We start from the raw sequence: 19,331 nt of genomic DNA, 5'->3' as shown, positions 1-19,331 counted from the left end.
TCTTATCCTCCGCTTCCGGGAGCCGTCGCTTCTCCGCCCGAAAGGTCCGTGTTGGAGAATTCGATTTCATCTTTGCTTTTCACTCGACTAAGCTTATCGCATTAGGATCGCCAACAAAAAAGCTGCGTTAACGATAACGAATTCCCGGGGTGAGCTACGGAGCATAGGCACACCGAGCCTTGAGCCTTCTTCGGCGGAGAAGGCTCCGTGACACGGTTTTCAAGTTGCACCGAGAACCAGCATAGGTGTAATTCGATTTCCAAGTGGTAAAAGGTCTGACACAAATTGCGTTACAGCTCATCCGCACCTCCGCGCTGAGGCAGGTTGGATTTGCGTGCGGAATGAATAATTTTGGCCCGCTGGTCCGTTGTCGCCAGTGGATGATCGTTAACGGTGCTGCCGTGACGCACTTCGGAAACTAGCAACTAACTTCCCGAATTTTCTGTTGATGTCGCTCGAACGTGTCCCATTTCTTTGTTGGGAAACTTAGTTGAAGGAATAGTCGAGTGGTTCGAGTTGACGGGAGTGGCGAAAAGGCTCTTCACAGCAGATCGTCAATAGCTCAAGATCTTTCCATCAGCACTCTAGTAAAAGTATGTTGAAATGGAAAGATGGAAAGTTAAGGAATTCTTCTCCATTGTTCCAGAAGTTTCGTCACTAACTTCGATGTATACCTAATAGAGTTGCAAAACAATTTGATGTAGAAATTGGACACCATTCGGGAACTGTAGGGAACCCTTTAGCTATTCTACTAAAAATTGTTTCTCTCGATTCCAGATACCGTTCAAGATGACGCTCATCTTTTCCTGGATCTTTATACTCGGGCTCGTCGTGCCGGACTTGTCGTCAAGCTTGCTGCACTGTCCGCATCGGTGCCACTGTGACGACGAGAAGCTGGACGTGAACTGCGAGGAAGGACACTTGGATGTACTGCCGATAGCGCTGAACCCTTCGATCCAGCGGCTGGTGATAAAGAACAACAAAATCCGCATCATCGACTCGTCGATCCAGTTCTACTCCGAGCTGACGCTGCTCGACCTCAGCTTCAACTATCTGTTCAACATCCCGGACCGCACGTTCGCACACCAACGTAAGTTGCAACAGCTGCACTTGAACCACAACAAAATCAGCACCATCTCGAACCGCACGTTCATCGGGCTCGGTGAGCTGCTGGTGCTGAATCTGCGGGGAAATCTGATTGACCAGATCGACGCGATGACGTTCACCCCGTTGGCGAAGCTGGAGGAACTGAACATGGGGCAGAACCGTATCGCCAGCGTCGGACTGTCGGTCGGGGCGTTCGTCGGTATCGGTGACCTAAAAATCCTCCTTCTGGACGACAATCTGCTGAGTGTGGTGCCACCGGAGGACACACTGAAGCCAATCGACAAGCTGGCGGAACTGTACCTCGGCACGAACCCACTCGGACACGTTGGGAACGGTGCGCTACAGGTGCTGTCGGAGCTGACGTTGCTTGACCTGCGCAGCGCTCTGCTGCCCAACGTCACCGGTGGCACGTTCGGTGGCATCGAGAACTTGAAATCGCTCAATCTGGCCGACAATCAGTTCCGGCGGGTGCCATCCGAAGCGCTCGGTGTACTGCGACGCCTGGAGGAGCTGGCCATTGGCCAGAACCACTTCGAGTCGCTGCCGGCACACTCGTTCCGAGGGCTCTCCAATCTGAAGCGCTTCGAGCTGAAGGGCTCGCTGTATCTGCGGCGCATCGAGCAGGCCGCCTTCCAGACCAACACCAATCTGGAGACGGTGGTTATCGAGTCGAACAAGGCGCTCACGGAGCTGCAGGAGGACACGTTCGCTGGGTTGCTCTACCTGAAGCACCTCAGCCTGCGCAACAACGGGCTCGAGCGGCTCGACGAGACCATGTTCTCGTGGAACAGTCTCCGCACGGTCGACATCTCCGACAATCCGATCAACTGCGATTGCTACTACTCGAAGCTGTTGCGCCGTCTGCAGGCGGCGGCCCGCATCAGCTACAACGCGACCGGCTGCCCGCAGCATCTGCCCGACCAGTGGGAGTGTGAGTATCTGCTGGAGAAGAACAAGAACCTGATCTCGGTCGTGGTGCCTCTGGTGGCCATCGTGACGGCGATCGCGCTAGCCTTCTACCGTTTCCGCGGACTGCTGCGGGAATACGTGAAGAATGGGTGCAAGAGTAAGGCGGCCGCTAGTGTGACTCCCGCCGGCGGTACGCTTCCGGTGTTGGCCCCGATTGGCCGCACCGAGCTGGCGACGGTCGTCGACTACGAAAAGACGCTCTCCGGCGCCACGGTTCCCGCCGACGATGACTACGTGATTCGGGCGACCAACCTGTACCACGCAGGGGCCGGCCAACCGATGCTGAGCGGAGGCTTCCCGCTGTACCTGCAGCAGAATCCGGCCACCTACTACAGCAAACCGCTCCCGATTACGGAGTTATAGTACTGAAGGTTAGAGGAATGTGATGCTAGTGTGTAAACGGCCCTTCCGTTTGGCCGGCAGCGCGATTAATTTATTTACTTTCTGTCCGGCGAAAGGACACCATACATTCCAACAGAACATGGTCCAACGCGGCATCGAAACATTCCACTCAAAAACTTACTACCGTACTACGATTTGTGTTCAAGTAATTTGTGATTTTTCTTGGTTTGTACTATACTAACTACTATTCGACGCTGTACAAAAGCTTGCGTTTTCGTGCGTATTTGTGTACAAACATTTGGTGTATGATTTTGCGTGCCATTAAGCGCTACGACGGGCGTAAGGCTCTGTCGACGACGAACACTTCATACGAACTGGTACATTGAGACTGCCCTGGAATCGGATCACAGGATCGGATTGTAAGATTACCGTCAGTATTAGGCACTCCCAGATGGAGGCAGAACAGTAGACGTAATGCCACAAAAAACGAAACAATAGCAATAACCTAACGAATACAAAACTAGTTATCTAAGCTTCAGTAACCAGTAACAAATCCCTATCACCCCTAAGAAGATATCGCAGAAAGGAACAAAAATAAACCATTAAATGCATGATAAGGCGCAAAGTGAAAGTCTGGCCAAAGCTCCATTTCAACTACTCAACGAAATTTCAATTTAATCAATGTTAAGAACGGTAACCGGAACGGAACACACGGATTCGGGCAGAACTTTCGCAACGGGCGACTGTGGCAGGTAATCCACACCTTGAGCCGTGTAACAAAAACGAAACAATTTACCAGCTCCAAACCAACGTCCAACGCTCGTCCAGCCGTGTGTCCCGTGCGCGTTCCCGGCCCACAGCCTTCCCGGTGTTGGTGGTTCGGAATTAAGTGAGCGTTAAATGTATGCGAAACTTTGCGAGCACCAGAACCCTGTGCCCCTAGGATCCTGGGCTGAGAGGCGGGTTCCGAGTAATTGTAATTATAATGTGTTGAAGAGCTTGGTTTGGTTCCGAATGTATCTCTGGCCCTCCGACAAAAAAAAAACCCGTTGGAAAACGTACTGCAAAAAGGCGTACAGAAGGGCGGCAGAGTTTCTGTTGCCAACAGGAGCATCCCCCCGGCAGCAAAAAAAGGACGATTTAATCCCCTTCGCAAATCCAAAGATGCCCCCACCAGAGTGTGAGAGGGAGCAAGAGACAGCAAGCCCGGGTGGCGAAGAGGTTAGTGAAAATTGAAAGGATAAAACCCGAAAGGGAACCAACCCGGGCTTTGGGCTGCTCCAGGGTGCGCAGGAATAATGAAAAACCCGTGAGTTAGGAATGCGGAAAAGTTCCACACGTTCGCCCGTGATTATCCTCTGCACACGGCAGCCCGCCGCCGGGGAACACCGGGATTTCGCACCTTCTCCTAGGCAAGGGACACGCTTCGCTCCGTTCGCCCGTTTGGTGGTGCTATTATTTGGCAAAGCTTCTAATTGTTGGCACTGCAGTTGCAGTACCACCATGTCTGACTTTTTGTGCCTCGCAGCTCGGGTGCCCAGAAGTTGCGGTTGGATGCGTCGACCATTTTTTCTCCACTACCAATCTGTAGTTCTTGGGCTGGGCTCGGGTTGCCGTTGCAGGTTTCGCGTCTGATGCTCGGCCGGCCATTGCTCCGGTTCCTAATGGGGTGATGATGACGTTGGGCGACCGTGGGCTCTGATGGTGAGGTGAACAAATGAAAACAAATGCTTCGCCGAGTGAGGCGAAGGATTCTCCGGTGCTCTTATCGGTTTGAGTACAGGTGTCTAGTAACGCCGGACCGAGCCAGAAATTTAAGGCCCGGCCCGGAAAAGCTGAATCATAACTTTAAGATAACACACTCTCCGGTGTTTTATTTCCCCCTTCGAAGGACTGCCTTTAAGCGAGGTTCACATGAAACACCCGACTCAACCTGGTGCTCCTGCTGAAAGTGGCGTCTAGAGTTTGCATTCCAATCCAATGAATACTGGTGGTCACTTTCGCTTTCGGCCAGTCGGCCAGACCACACCCGGCACCAGACGTGCTGTACATAAATCGCCGTCCCGACCAGCACCACCAATCGACCCGTACCCGGTCTGTGGAGGGCGCTTCTGCGGAGCCCGGGGACTAGGTTGGGAAAACAGCAAAACAAATTATGGATTTCCACAGTTCACCGGCAGAGGGCAAACTTTTTCGGATAGACCAAAAAAGCCCCAAAAATAGCCGCCCAGGTTTGGGGGTTTTCCGTTTGAATTCCCTCGGCTTGGCGTCGGTGTAGCCGACGTTACATGAATCTGTAATTACCGTGGCGTTCAGGCGGCTAGGCCGCCATCGGGATGGTGCGTGGGTCCAGGACCCTCTTGTGTCTTCGGCTCGGCGCGAAGGTTTAAGCCGTGCTTTAAAACTGCCCACATACACGACTCGTACACCGCTCGTCCGGGTTTCCGTAGCACACGGATTCGACACGACGACCGCGGTATCAGTAACTCCGCGTGTGTGTACCTTGAATTCCCATAATACCACACCACAAAGGCGTTCCTCCCAAACGGAGTGGAAAATTCCACAAAATGTTTCCACAACTCCACGGGGCGGCACAGGCAATTCATCGTCCGCCGTCCGTCGCTTTTTTTCTTCTGCCGTCGCCGTCGCGCAGGATCCATTCTTTCTCGTCGGCGGCGGCCGTGGCGGTGGGCTGCACAGCAATAGCCAAAAAAAGGGATCGTCCCGTCCCGGCTACGGCCACGTGTGGCAGGTTGCCGGTGGCGAGAAGATAAACATTAACAGCACATTTAGCGGCGGCGGCTTTTGTTCGCGAATCCCAACGCGAATTTTGTAGCGCCTTGTGGGCGCCTCCACCGTGTCGATGTTGGTGGTGGGCCTTTTTGTCGGTCCTGGGCCCTTTTTCCGGGCCAACCGTTGGGTACGTTCCGTTGATTTAGAACGGCACGGTGCACGGTGAGTGCCGCCAACTTGTAACAATTCCTCGGCCGTAAAGGTTGGGTTGAAGAGGTGTCTTCCATCGTCCAGGGGCAGAGCTTTGAAGCGAAAACTCTGAGTCGGGGTGTAAAGTGTATCACTCAGGTGGCAATTGTTTTGTTGCGCTCCGGTAACTTGTTCCTCGCTTCAAACGCTTTCGATTTCAATGGTGGCTGTTGGGGAAGCTTTTTTCTTCTTCGGAAAATGCTCAAGAAATGTTTAATCTATCTGGACAAAGATCAACTGTTGGAGCTTACTCTTTCAGTGTCTCAGTTATGGGCCGTTAAGAGTGAACATATTGGAACTGTGTTGGGATGAGCCTTTCACAATTCATTGCAAGCTAATCTACTCTCTACTAGCCATGCCCAGCAGTACAAGCACTTTAACGTCGACGTGAGCTAAATTCGTAGAATATTTTCCGTATTTATTGTGCTGTACTCGCAACCGATGCCAGTTTTAAGGTCCCGCTAGACCGCTGTCGCCCATCACTCCAAACACTCCGGATTATAGCGGATCACCGGAAGACATATTTAATGCCCCATGTTTACCGCCCTTCCCAGCATTACATTACTCCCGGGCTTTTTGGGGGGTGGGTGCCGAAATTGTTGAAATTTTACCCATCGTTTACCGTCGCTTGCATGTGACACGCAGAGCGCGGCCAACGAACGATGTAATCACATACTTCCAACGCCCGCCGTGAACGAACCGGAAAAAATACTTCGACGAAAGAGTTTTCCTAATTTATCCGCGACCCACCCACCACCGGCACGCGCCCGGTGGTTGTGTGGTTCTGTCACCTGTCGTAATCAGGCACTGACAGGCCGGGTCGGGCTGGGCGGAGAAAAGTCGAAATATTTGATTAGATTAACAGGTAATTGAGTACAGCTGCGCCGCCAGGGTGTGCCAGGAATCGCTCGCCCGCTCGCTCTAGCCGACCGTAAACTTTTGCATCAGCTCGTGACCGGGCTCGGCCACGGGGGGGACGGTCGGTTGTTTCTGATCCAGGCGAAGGAAAACTTTTTTCTAGCCCCGTCGTTCGATTCCCGACTGTCGGGAGCTGTCGGAACATCGGAACGGGTGAAAAGTTTCGCTAGGTTCTGACGTGTTGACGGAATTATTTGCATACAGGGGGGCAAAGCCCCCGCGTTCGGTCTGTTTTTGTTGTTTTCGGTCGATAGCATAAAAATGCACTCCAATCATCATCGGAAGTCTTGCGCGCGTCTCTAGCAGCGGATCCACTTACCCGAAATATGCCCCCGTTGTGCCGAAGAACGGTGGTGCTTCCTAGCGCGCTGCCTCTAATGATACCGAGTATCGCTTTCGGCAACACTTTTACTCAAATTGGTACCCAGAGGGATCATGGCACTCCGCAGGAGCCACACGAAGGTCTCACGAGGGTCGGTAGGTTGGGCAGCGCGAGCGTGCGAGTGTAGTAATTAGGATAAATTATGCAAATGTGGATAAACCGGCGGCTCAAGTTATTATTTTAGTTATCTTATCCGAACCACCGCGAAACCGAGAGACGCCGTGGAACGGCACGGAGCTCGCAGCTGGAGCGAAAGGCAGTTTCCAAAGTATCGACTCACAGGCGGGCTGGGATACAGACAGGTTTTATCATTCGTAGACCATTAGACGGTTGGCGGATGGTGGCTCACCATTCCGGGGAAAGTAAAAGTGTGATGAATATTTATAATCCACCCGTCTTGCTAGCTCTCAGTTCTCGGTTAGTTGCCCTGGCAGCTGGCAGCATCGTGTTTATCGGCCAGGTACCGATACCGCGGTTGGAAAGTTTCAAGAATTGTTTTTCCGACGAACTTTGTACTGTAAAGTGAATGGCCTGCAACAAGAGTGAAAAGTTGCTAGCAAATGACTGGCAAACGGATACAGACGGAGTGAAAATGAAGGCCAAACTATGTTCTAAAATAAACAATTGTCTTTAACGAAAGCGAAAGCGAATCATGCGAAAGAAAGTGAAAGAAAACGAGAAAACACTTTGTAAAAACTAGGAATAAACTACAAACAATTTATCACATTGATAGAGGAAAGGATAACTTTTAAAACTAAACCTACAAAAATGCTGTAATTTCTATTGAAAGTATTAAACAAAACAGAATAAATAAACCAGTATCAAGTCTTGTTTGTTAGCAATAATGTTTTAATGACAAAAAATACCAGACAAAATACCGCAACCAATCGTCCGTCGGGAAGGAGCCCCATTGAAGACTTGCGAATTTGTGTTCGCTTTTTACACGACCCACAAGCCGTGCCACAAACTGGTGTGTTGGACAGAGGGCAGCCAGTAAGTTATCAAGTATCATCATTAATCGATAGAGTAAAGGGCTGACGAAACTGCCCAAAGGGTGCGGTAATGAAATGATAAACACAACATGCAACAAGCGTAATCATAACCAAAAGTGCAGCACGAGCTGTTAATAAAAATTGATAATATCATGTTCAGACTAAACTAAACCGCTCTGTCTGGTTTTTCTATTTATTATTCACGAACAAGTCGCATCCGAAAAGCATTCCCCTGGCTGGCCAATTGTCTTAGTTGTGTTGTAATGATTTTGATAACAATTTAGCCCACTAATGAGGTGTATTATTTTGATGGCTTTGGCACCCGATCGACAGAATCGACGGCACTCGCGGGTGCTCTGTAGATAATTGAAAGTACTACTGATAGACTTTGGTCCGATGATGGGGTGGCGGTGCTGGATTTTCCAGCTTGTTGGCCGTCAGCATTAGCGAGGGGGTTCGGATGGCCACCGTGGATCCATTTCTCGCGTTGGCGCGTTCCGCGATTGTTTGCAGTCTGAACAGACACTTAAAGCGAACGGAATCAGAACCTCTGCCCCCTCCCGCGGCTCAGTTCGCCCGGCAGTAAGACGATCTCATTATTCCGGAAAACAATCCAAAAACAGCTTCGCTTCGGAAGGACGAACTCGTTGGAGGTCTCGTTGGCTCTCGAAAGCGTTCAATTTTCCCACGGACTGCGAAAGACTGCCGAAAGAGCTGCCCTCCCTTCCAGTGCCATTAGCCGAAAGACTAAACCCCACTTCGCCGGTTGTTCGCGGAATCGCTATCGGTCTAAAGTTTCGTGTTTTTGAACGTTCCCCAAATGCCCCAAAGACCGCCGCGGCAGAGCGGCAGCAGCAAAAAAGGCAGCGTTTGCTTATTCTCGGAAGAAACCGGCGCAGCCCAGCGGAAAAGTCGGGCGCGAAATTACCTGCCGTTTCCAGGAAGAGCACGCTGAACCGCCGGCACGCCTTTAAGGGATCTTCTTTGACATTGATTAATTCTGGTATTCTGGCCCCCTCACCGGTCGTCACCTGCCGCATCGGGGTGCGATCGCGATCCAGATTATCCTCCGCAAACGCGAATTCGATGCGGGCCGAACCTCGATGAATCGAATCGGGGTTTTGCTTTAAAGTTGGCCCGGCGAATTTGGCGAACAAACAAACTCCCGGGGCGCACAGCAAAGCACCGGAGAGTTTTCTTTTCCCGCAAAACAGTCTCCCAAAGGGAAAGTGCCAGGATTACGGCGGAGTGCTTAATGCGATAAAAGGCGGCGTGCGCGCGATTGGAAAGCGCGCGTGGCACCAGGAAAAACGGCCGACAACATTTGGCTGCATAATTAAAGGGATTTTCATTAACTCGGTAGACAAAGGGATTAAACATTTAGTCTTTAGTCTCTGGTGTCGCAGGGAAAAAGTGGCCGCCACCGGCACGGAAAGATTGGACGGTTCCGAAGCGTTGGCGCCGAAGAGGAGATGATTATTTTCAGGCGTCGCTTCGAGTGTCGTTTGACGGAAGAGTACGGAAATCAATTCGATAGAAAAACAATCACCGATGGAGTTTTCGTTCAATTTTATGTAAATCAAAATATTTCCTTAATCTTCGACCAGATCAATCATGGACGCCATTCGATTGGTACAAACCAAGAACTTTGAAAGTTGCATTAAGAAATCGTGATCTGATCTTGTCACGGATTAAATTACTGCTGTCAAAGGTTAACTTTTAAACAGATCCTAACGTTACCGAAGGTGCGAAGGCACCATTCTCATAATTATTTCTCGTACTCCTGTCTGTCTCGATTCACTCGAATCGATAGTGTCTCGTTGATCGAACTTAATTGAAAAGCCCCGGTCTGTAAATCCGAATCGCTCCCTGTGCGACGGTGAACCACTTTGCCACTGCTTCTCCAACGCTGGCCATTTAGCCGGAGCAGATTATAAGACGAAGCCATCGGGACACCCAGCGCCACTCAGAAGTGCTCGAATGAATTCCTTCTCCAATGGCCTCAAACTGCTCCCCAGTGGGGCGAGGGCTTGGGCAACGTGGCAATAAATAACACTCGGTACCTGGAGAGTGTGCCAGCGCAAAATCCGTACAGCTCCTTGCGGAAGATCTATGAGTACACATTATCTGTTCGCAACAAAACTTAAATTGAATAATTTTCCTGGGCTCTGTGTGGTAGTGCCTGTGTTCTAGAGTGCGCGCGTTCGACACGCGCACTGTGGCATCCTTTGGGGAGGGCGCATCCTTTCATTTTTTCCCTCCATTTCGATATCTTGCCACTGCCATGCACAGCCGGCACCGAGTGGGTCATGCTTCAGCCGCGGCGTACTTGAGACACCGGAGCTTCTCAACTCAGCAGCAGCAGCAGCAGTGCAATCGTCCGACCGAGCGCTGCACTTTCGTTCGGCATTGGCAGCCGTACATCTTACACGTGGCCAATAGATTTTGCCCTGCATCCTGCTCGGAGGTTTCTGCTTCCCACCCGGCGGAAGACGTTTGCCATCCGCAACCGGTACCGGGGGGAACTATCTCGAGTGGGAATGCATTTCCTTGCAGTCAACCCATTAGGCAAGGAGCGCCTTCGCCGGAAGACAGCTTTCCCGCCAAGAGATGTCGTCGTCGGCTGTGCGCCGAGCTTCCTCGCTTGTTCGATGCACTTCTTGATTGTGGGGATTTGGTGCGGATCTCTCTCGCCTACCGGAAGCCACCCATCCGTTCCTGCAACCGCCGGCCGCTGGAGTTTATAAATTATGCAACGGTTGAATGGAGTCGGGAAGCTCGGCTGTCTTAATGGGATAAATGTTTCGTTCGTACGACGTCGTGCGACGACTGGCCAGCCAGGCTTTCGAAGGGGCTTCGGGGTTCAGCAAACAGGCAACAAACAGGGTTTGGTTTTGCTGCTCAAGATACTAGCCGGCACACGGTGGCGATGTTCTGGGTAGCAGCAGAGACCACAGCTTAAGTCCAACGGCTTAACACTTTTGAAGATATTTTTTCAGGCCTCGGTTTGGATGTTAAAGAAGAAAATAGTAAAACAAACCGAACGTGTAATAAATAAATTATAATAAAGACATAAAAAAACTTTTAAAAACAACAAAACAATGTAAAATCATAACTATACTATTAACTTACTACGAAAATTTAGTTTGTTTTACGATAACTTTTCTGCTTAAACCAATCTTCGCCGGATTTTCGGGCTTCAGCGAGACCACTATTCCGGTATCGAAATAAATTGCCGGATTGAGGAATTTGACCTGCATCCATTATTTTGTTTTCGCGCTGCCCACAGCAGCTGGTTGCGGACCAAGGACCAGACCCCAAAGGTAACTGGTAAAATTGGAAGGCGACTGATCCCGAAGACTTTACACCAATCGCAACCAAAGCCCCTCGCCATCGCCAAGAAAAGCCCTGGCCTTCGTTGTGGTCGTCCTTCGCAGCAGAATCAATCAGTGGACGGTACGAATTTCTGGAGCAGAAGCAAAACGCTTCCCCGTTCGAAGGTGGAATAGAGTTTTTCAAGAGATAGGACCGAAACGGGAAAAAGTAGGTAACGAGCGCTATCGCTCTAAATAGCCAATTTGAACCGGGCCGGGCTGTCGTTTGGGGATAATTTATGGCGATGGTTTTGGCGGTGGATGCAGTTCATTTGGTTTATCGGTTTCGGACTTGGCCGGGCTGCAATTGCCCGGACCAGGTCCGGTGGCGGGCACGGATCGTGGTGCTCGGGCGGGCCAATGGGGAGATGATTTATGGTGCCATGGAGTTCAATTTTCCTCTCCTCCGGAAAAGGCCGCTTCTCCGTAGCTTTTCATTACACCGACTTCAATCGCCCGTCATGAAAAATAGGGAATCGGAAGTGCATTTGAATATTTTGTTTCCGAATTTTCTAATTTAAATACTGAAATTAACCTGTCGATCACGACTGATGAATTCCTGGACGACTGATCAGATCATTTAAGAGTATAACTGAACAATTTCGTTTATTTATTGTGTGGACCTCTGCGGAGCATTGGTTTATGGTAAGCATTTTCACCCTTTTGAGTTTACATCTTTCCTTCTGGTAAACATTATACGTGCATTAAACAGGAACATTGGCTTATAAAAAGCTAAAACTCCACCTTTAAGTAGTTAATTCCTCACCATATTTACCGTTCCACCGAGTGGCCCCGGGAAGAGACAGAAAACCACACGGACCACACGGACCGCAGCAGTTAAAAAGTAACACCACAGGGCATCAAAGAGACTTCTGGCAAAAAGAAGCGGAAAGCGGAAGTCCTGCAGTGCGTCACTGTCACATCCACCGAGGCGCCAAAGCTAAATCAGAAAGTGAAAGAGAATCCTTGATCCGGAGACCGGAGCGCAGCAGCGTCGTTCTGCCCGGTCGTGTCAAGCCGCGGCCCCGAACCAAGCCGCCGTCGACCAGGATAAGCGTCCGCACCGGATCTATCATCGTTTTGTGGCAAACATGCTCGTGAGGATAGGAGGAAGCAAAAAATGCTGGGCAAAACCTTCGAGTAAATAATAAATGAACCCTCCCGACGCGCCCAGGTGGAGCTCCACGGGGCGGCGGTGGCTGGACGCCGGACGTGTTTCTTTAGGTGGATCCTTACGGAGTTTATTCGGGCAGACGGCGCCGACACCGCGCTCACACCGGGAAGGCCCCTTCCTTTCCAGACTCTGGAGTCTGGTGAAAAAGTAGAAGCCTGGACCATTTTACACCTCGCTCTGGGCCAGCGTCCGGAGAGAAAGCGACCCAGCGACTGAGGGAATGTTTTATTTCTCTTTCTTTCATTTTTGTGGCTGCTCCACCACTCTACTGGCGGTGTCATTTGTGGTCCGTTACATTTTTCCAGGTCGTTTAGTTGGTCGTTCAGGGGGACGTACCGACCGACGGGCGGAGGTCTACTTTTTGGGCTACTCCTGACTCTGGTCAGGAATGTTGTTTCATCTGAAGACAGGTCCGATTGATGCAAGCCGCTACGTGAAAAGTACGTGCAGGTATTTGATTTTCCGGGGAATTCGGGGAAAGATTTTATGAAAGTGTACGACAACCGTGGGACATCCAGTATCGATCCGGATTTGAGTGTCCTGTCGAACGTACAGCGCTGTTTGATGATTATTAACGGGACATTTCGATGCCGATAATACATAAGCTTTTTATTACTAAAGTAATTTTCTGTTTCACTGCATTCGTGGCCTAGTTCCACTCAGAGAATTGGCTGGCATTACGAGTGCACACTGTTGAGTGTGGTTCCAAGGAAGTTCTGTCTTGTAACATCCTGACATCAGGGCTTGAACGTCTTTAAAAATGTCCTAAAGGTACCGGACCAACACCGAGAAAAACATCCGAAAATGTCACTACACAAAACAGACCCTCACAGCGGAATGTCCATAAATGGGTCGTGAGTAGCATCATCATTGAAATATTTTATGTTTCTCGAAATCAATCCCATAATCTGGGAGCCCATTTGTACCCACGGTGCTATTACCTTGCCATTTTACCTCAATAAATATGGAACACACTTACCGGACGAAACGGAACGGTTCGGGGGCCCAAAAAGGACCCGGAATCCGACGGACCTTTAAGATGCTACTCGTGACAGCTAGTCTGACTCCGCACCTTTGCGAAACATATAGGATTCTTTTTTTATCGTTATCACACCGAGGGAATACCGGACGCGTCCGGCGGAGGCTTCGGTGCCAGGTCTCTCTGCGTGACGTAAAATTGTATCGTTTGGACATGCGGAGCGAAGTGTTTAAAACAACATTTACTGCCGGGTAACGCCCGACACTAAAACTGGTCTGCCTGTCCACAAATCACGCACCGGCAAGTGCCACAGGACACACTGGCGTGTCCTTTTCTGCCCTCCCCTCCCCGGGGGACCTCGGCTCGATGCCGAGGACACGTACGCATACCGGAAGCGAGCCCCGGGAAATCGGTCAAGCGGAATGACAAACGAACTGACAGGCTACTTTCTACCGGCGGCATACTAATGCCCTGGCGCGCCACGATTTGGTCGCGTGTGCGTTTTGTCTTTTATTCCGCCGTTAGGTTCCAGCTGCCCCGCGGCAGCATAAAGTGCCCACGCCCGCCAAGTGGGATTTAGGAGTTTCCGTGGGGTGTTGTCAGCGGGTGTGTTTGGATGTTGTGGCCCACCGTGAAGCGAGGCACACCCTTAATGGAGGCTTAGTTTATCTACAATGATTTTGAAATTGTTTTGGATGTGTTTTCCGTTTAGCCGAACGGGGCTTTTATGTGCTTTTCGAGGAATTCATTTATTGCTGCTGCATCCCACTAAAAAAACATAATTCTTCTGTATTACGAGCGCGCAATTGATATGTAGATAATTGAGGTAATTTTATGTTGTAAAAAAATTTCAAACGGTACTTCAATTCAACGGTTCAATTAAAACATTAATCGCCTGAAAGTATGCAATCAAAGTGCCTGTCGATTGAAACGATTCAAATATTCAAACAAATTCAATCAACACCGATTTCACCGATATTGACACTCCGAAGTCTATTCCCGGAATCGAAAGACAGTTTATCCGTACCGTTTGAGCATTTTTTGGTTAGTGTAACTTTGCAGACAACATACCTTCACCGGGTGTGTCATCACCGGAAACTTCCGCACCGGTGGCCTCGGCAGTTAGCAATAAAACTGACATTCAGACCGACAGCCTCCGGGACCTTGTGGGACCTTCCGGGAGCCGCATCGAACCTTTGGAGCGCTGGAAGGGCAAACGAAAAAAAAAAACCGAACGCGTCAATAAGAATGAAAGTCGAAAGTGAGATGATAAGTCACACTGGAGAATTACTGTTGCCGAAGGAACGATCCCTTTTGCGAGGCCCTCAACCGGAAGGTGAGAACTGGCGAAAGATTGCGGCAACCGGTACACTGCCTGGCAGCTGCTGCCGAGACTCATTCACAAGCGCCGTCCGGGCTAAAAGAGAAGTGTTGGCTATCGATTTTGCGTCATCTCTAATTTGGCACAACTTTTGTGGCGGAAAGTTTGCGCCGATTCTCCGAGCAGTCGGCTGATGGTCGACACCAACGTATTGCGAGGGAAGTGCGATTGAATTTCACTTTTCCTTGCCCCGGGGTTTCCGGGTGGCGTTCGCGGCCCGAAGCTTTATGATCCCGGGTCCCGGGCACTCTCTTAGCGGGCAAATTGTTTTTCACCGACAACATACATCATTGTTATGGAATTCGATATGTGCACTTTCGGCCCGAAGCAGCTTTTCTCCCCCGCGCGCTGCTCTGTTTTCGATTTTCGAGGACCCGGCAAGCCCGAATGGTGTCGCAGTGCGGACTAGAAAGTCGATTCCGTGGAACTCGATCGGGGTGGAATGCGATGGCAAGAAAATTATTGAGCATTCCACCAGCATTGGTTTGTTCCGTGCCAAAAATCCGTGTCGAAAGCCAATAAGTAGCTGTTGAAGATGAAAAACGGCCAGCAGGAATCCGGGAAACGGCACGGACAGTGGCTCGAGGTTTATTGTTGCCCGTGACGTGGACGTTGAGGTAGGTGCTTCTGGGATGTGTTTGTTCGTTGGAAACAACTATATGAGCCCTTGGGGCGTCCGAGGGGACTGGCGCTCGGACGGGGTCAGTGGCTGAGCTTTCATGTAGCTGTTATGTTGGGCAATTACCTCGGGAAAATGGATGGCATTCTGTGAAGGATCGGATTGCCAACGGGGAGACTACTAACAGTGCTGGGCGTATGATTGTGAGCAGATGCCAAATAAAATTGCACGCACGCTACATTTCTATTTTGTTAATCTCAAATGCTTTATTAAACGCTAGCCTCTATTTCTGTTTTACTTAATTACATCATTATGCGCAGACCAAACTTAATTAAAAAAGGAAAGTGCATTCAATACATTGCTTAAAATTACATAAAATGAATCTTATGCGCCGCACCGTAAGAAGCGTTGCTCTCATCTGAATAGCGCATCCTTCCCTACCGTTTGCCGGACGATGTTGACTCTGGTGCACATGGCTTGCTGCGGCACCCTCCCTGGTAGGGCCTCGCAAGACGCAGAAGGGTTGCTCTACTTACATACTGTCCACCGCGCTTGTTTGTGTACGTTTGATTGCCGGTGTAATACAAAGCAAACAGCGACAGCCAAAGCCTCGGCGAAGGAGTAAGCCTCGGCAAACAAACCTGCAAGCGCCGGCAGCAGCGTGAAGACTCCCGAAGTGGTGCCAGGCTTCCGAGAGCAGTAGGAATAATCCCTGCCCACGCGGTACCCGGCGTAAGGACTCGAGCAAAACCATTCAACGGAGCCGACGTCCAACGACCAACGACCTGTAATGACGTGTCAGCGCTCTGTACTTGGCGGCGGCAAGCGAAAGTGGCAATTAATATTAATGAACTTTAAAATGTTTTCAATGGAATCTAATATTCGATTATGGTCCGTGTTTCCGTTTTGCTCCGTGGCGTGCTGGCCACCAAGCGGTGTGCAGACATAGTCCCATCTCGCCGCAGACCCAGGACTCATTTACTGCCGGGCGCTGCTGCATCATCACTTTCGCCAGAAACGCCACAAAAGGCTGACCGTGACGATTGTGTGTGAATTGTGTGCGCGCTGGATGTGCACTTCCTGCAAACAATCGTGCAAAATCGTTCTGCGAATGCTAATTTCAAAATTTCCCATTTTTGAGCACCGTGCTCTTGAGTCGGAAACGCCTGACGGTAGGCAATCATCGTACTCGGTCGCTGGGAGTGGTGTGATTAGTTTTACTTCACCATTTCACCACCCCGGCGATCTGGCGGTTGCGTTCTTTCGGCGTACTCGGATGGCTGAGTGCTGAGAGACAATAACGGCGGCAGATTGAGCGGAGCTTGAGTCGGTTGATGGGTTGCAATTTTCCAGCCAATGCTAGAACGAACACGGGTTTGCGGGGGCATGGGTTGTAAACGCCGATTGACCACTGAACATTTTTGGAACGCAATGTACGTTGCGAGGACACGGACCGGGCCAGACGAGTGCTAATAACGCGCTGGGTTTCGTGTGTGTGGGAGCGAAAGAGTGGTTGGCCATAGTGGCTTAGCGGGCACCGTAAATCCCACAGGAATGTTTAATTGCTTCTGCAGAGACGAGCGCCCGAAATGGGTATTCATTTTTCACGTCTCACGTATTTTGATTGTTCCACGCAGTCATTTTGATGAGCTCGGAGATGGACAGGAGCGAAGTTTAACTCATTTCGTTCCCCGTCGCTGGCCGTCTAACTGAACTCGACTCATGCAATGAGTTCTGCCTCGTTTTTTGCAATAAACTAATTCCTTTCCCCGTGTTTTTTGTCGTTTTCCCCTTCTTATTTTGATTGAAATGGCCCTCGATTTCTGCTCTGAGCACGGTAATTGGATAGCCATCGTTAGCCTGTATTGCCTTTCTGTTGGCAATTGATATGTTTGTAAGATTTCTGTCAGAAGCTGCACTGCTCCGGACATTATCCGCATGACGAAAACTCTCGCAAGAGTCCGTTGTCCACTTCGTACGTGAAATCCGGGCCCGGGGGGGAAATTGCTTCTTGTTCCTCATCTGAACCAAATCCATTCCGGTAAAGTACCGGACGACCTTCCGGTTGCGGGAACGGGTTGCCCTTAAAACCCAGCTCACGGAGGGAAATCTCCGATCAACGATTTGCTAGCTATTTATTCTGCGTTAGATGTTATGTTATCCCAACTGATGTTATCCTGACCTAGGGTGTGTGTGTGTGTGTTTGTCGAATGCGAACCGCACCGTGTGTCCTGACCACCTTCAATCCTTGACATCTTAATACCAATATCCCTGGTATTTACAGCGAACTATTTCGGCCCTCTTTGCATGCCAATTGCAGCAGTCGGCATTCATTTTTGAAACGGAAAATATGTTGGATCCCAAGTTTTGAAGCAGCCAAACAGAAAAAGAAAGAAATTCGCAACGCGCTATGCCTTTGCCAGCGACGTATTCGGAGATTACGTGAGCCGAACGGAACGTGCCACGAAAACGGGTTCGATCGGAGTATTTTCCTGGTGCGATGTTTGTACGGCGCATTGCTTCTTTCTATTGCTTCGTCCAATTTTTACGACCGCCGCGCTGTTATGTTGCGGTAATAAAAACTTAAATTTTATTGACCAAAAACCATAAGCAGCCTTAACGAGCTTCAATCCGTTTGGAGAAGGAAAAAAAAAGGTCATTAGGCGTACTTGGCGGAGTTCCTGTGTACGATACGGTTGTTGTTTCTCTTTGAATGGGTCGAACTTTTAAGGTCACGAATGTTTCGATTGCCAATTACAGGCCAGGGTTAAGATGTCCGAGTTTTCAAAAGAGATCATGTTTGGCCCCAAGTGGAACACAGCTTTTTAAACGGACTCTAACCCAAACTGGGGCCCAATAATTTGTGAAAAATATTTCGTTGAAAACCAACAGATTGTGTCATGGGTTTTACGATTCAATCTGGCAGCGTGTGTGTGTGTGTGTGATTTTCTAGGACCGGAAAATGGCTCGTAAAACGCTTTAAGAAATGGCAGTCAATTTCATACGCGCACCAGTCTGTGCTGCCATTGCAAGGAAGACAAGGAAAGTTCTCTTTCGAAGCATCACATGAGACCGCTTTTTTCGCATCCACCATTTGCATTTCACTCGGCGTGACGACGCACACTTTAGTCACGGTTTGCGAAAAGCAGACGGCGTTTCGGCTGGTACACGGTGCCCCGTCAAGTGAGGTTTATAGTTCGCGGTGGCCTTACCCTTTTGCTACAAAATTTTCAGGCTTCCTGCGAACGGAAGCAAACGCTCCGCACGCGTCCAAAAGATTGGCGATTGAATGCCGACGGTGCCGGAAGAACCGTTAACCGTAAGGGAGGGCCAGCGCCAGTGTGTGAGGGACAATTTTACTTCGATTCAATTTCAAACTCTTTGCGCCGCCGAATCAACGCAGAACGGGGTTTGGCAACGTGAAAAGTCGGCAAAATGAGTTAGAAATTTGATTAAGTGATTGTTGTGTTAGCGTAGCGAGTGTCCTTTTTCGACACACACACACACACACACACACACACACGGGCGATAATCTTTGTGCGTGTGTGTTCGCAAAGTTTACACAGCGGTTTGCGCCTGGTGGTAGGCAATCCGGTACGCATTTCGGGTCGGCGATTCAAAAAGAACCAACGACCGGCGGCCCCCTAAACCGGAAGGGGCGTTAGAACACAATGAATGGGTGTCTTGATTGCGGATTTTTCGGTAAACAATGCTAACGCATAAAATAAGGTAATGGTTCACTCAGCGGTAGCGGATCGGGGCCTCAGATTCGTCGCGCGGTCGGTTCGTTCGGTGTTCCGGCATTCGAACAGCCGCCGGAAAACCGGAACACTTCCCTCGTTCTCGTCACGCGCGAATGGACGGGTCAGCTTTATCGCCGGGGTTCGGTCGAATGGGCCGGACTCAATTCTTTCTCACCCATTTGGCTGGTCAAACACTCGAGAATCGAGGTGTCCGAATGGTACCGGCTGTGTGCGATTTTGATGGTTTAAAAGGCGGAATGGATTCGACGAAAGGAAAATGATTTTCGCACTCACTGGGTCATTCGTACCGATCCCACGGATCGATCCCAGCGAGCAACCCCGGCAACGGTACGCTCAGTGCGTGAATCG

General features: G+C 50.1%; 1 protein-coding gene across 1 annotated transcript; it reads left to right on the top strand.

Annotated features, from left to right (window-relative positions):
* Positions 1–789: 789 nt before the first annotated feature.
* On the top strand, positions 790–2,439 carry LOC128267408 (toll-like receptor Tollo). The gene has a single exon (XM_053004237.1). The coding sequence runs from the start codon at positions 790–792 to the stop codon at positions 2,437–2,439; it is 1,650 nt and encodes a 549-aa protein (XP_052860197.1).
* Positions 2,440–19,331: the final 16,892 nt, after the last annotated feature.

The sequence above is a fragment of the Anopheles cruzii genome, chromosome 2, assembly GCF_943734635.1.
Source record: "Anopheles cruzii chromosome 2, idAnoCruzAS_RS32_06, whole genome shotgun sequence".
NCBI lineage: Eukaryota > Metazoa > Arthropoda > Insecta > Diptera > Culicidae > Anopheles > Anopheles cruzii.
Note: the sequence above shows the minus strand (reverse complement) of the source record. Positions and strands in the feature narration are given on the sequence as shown.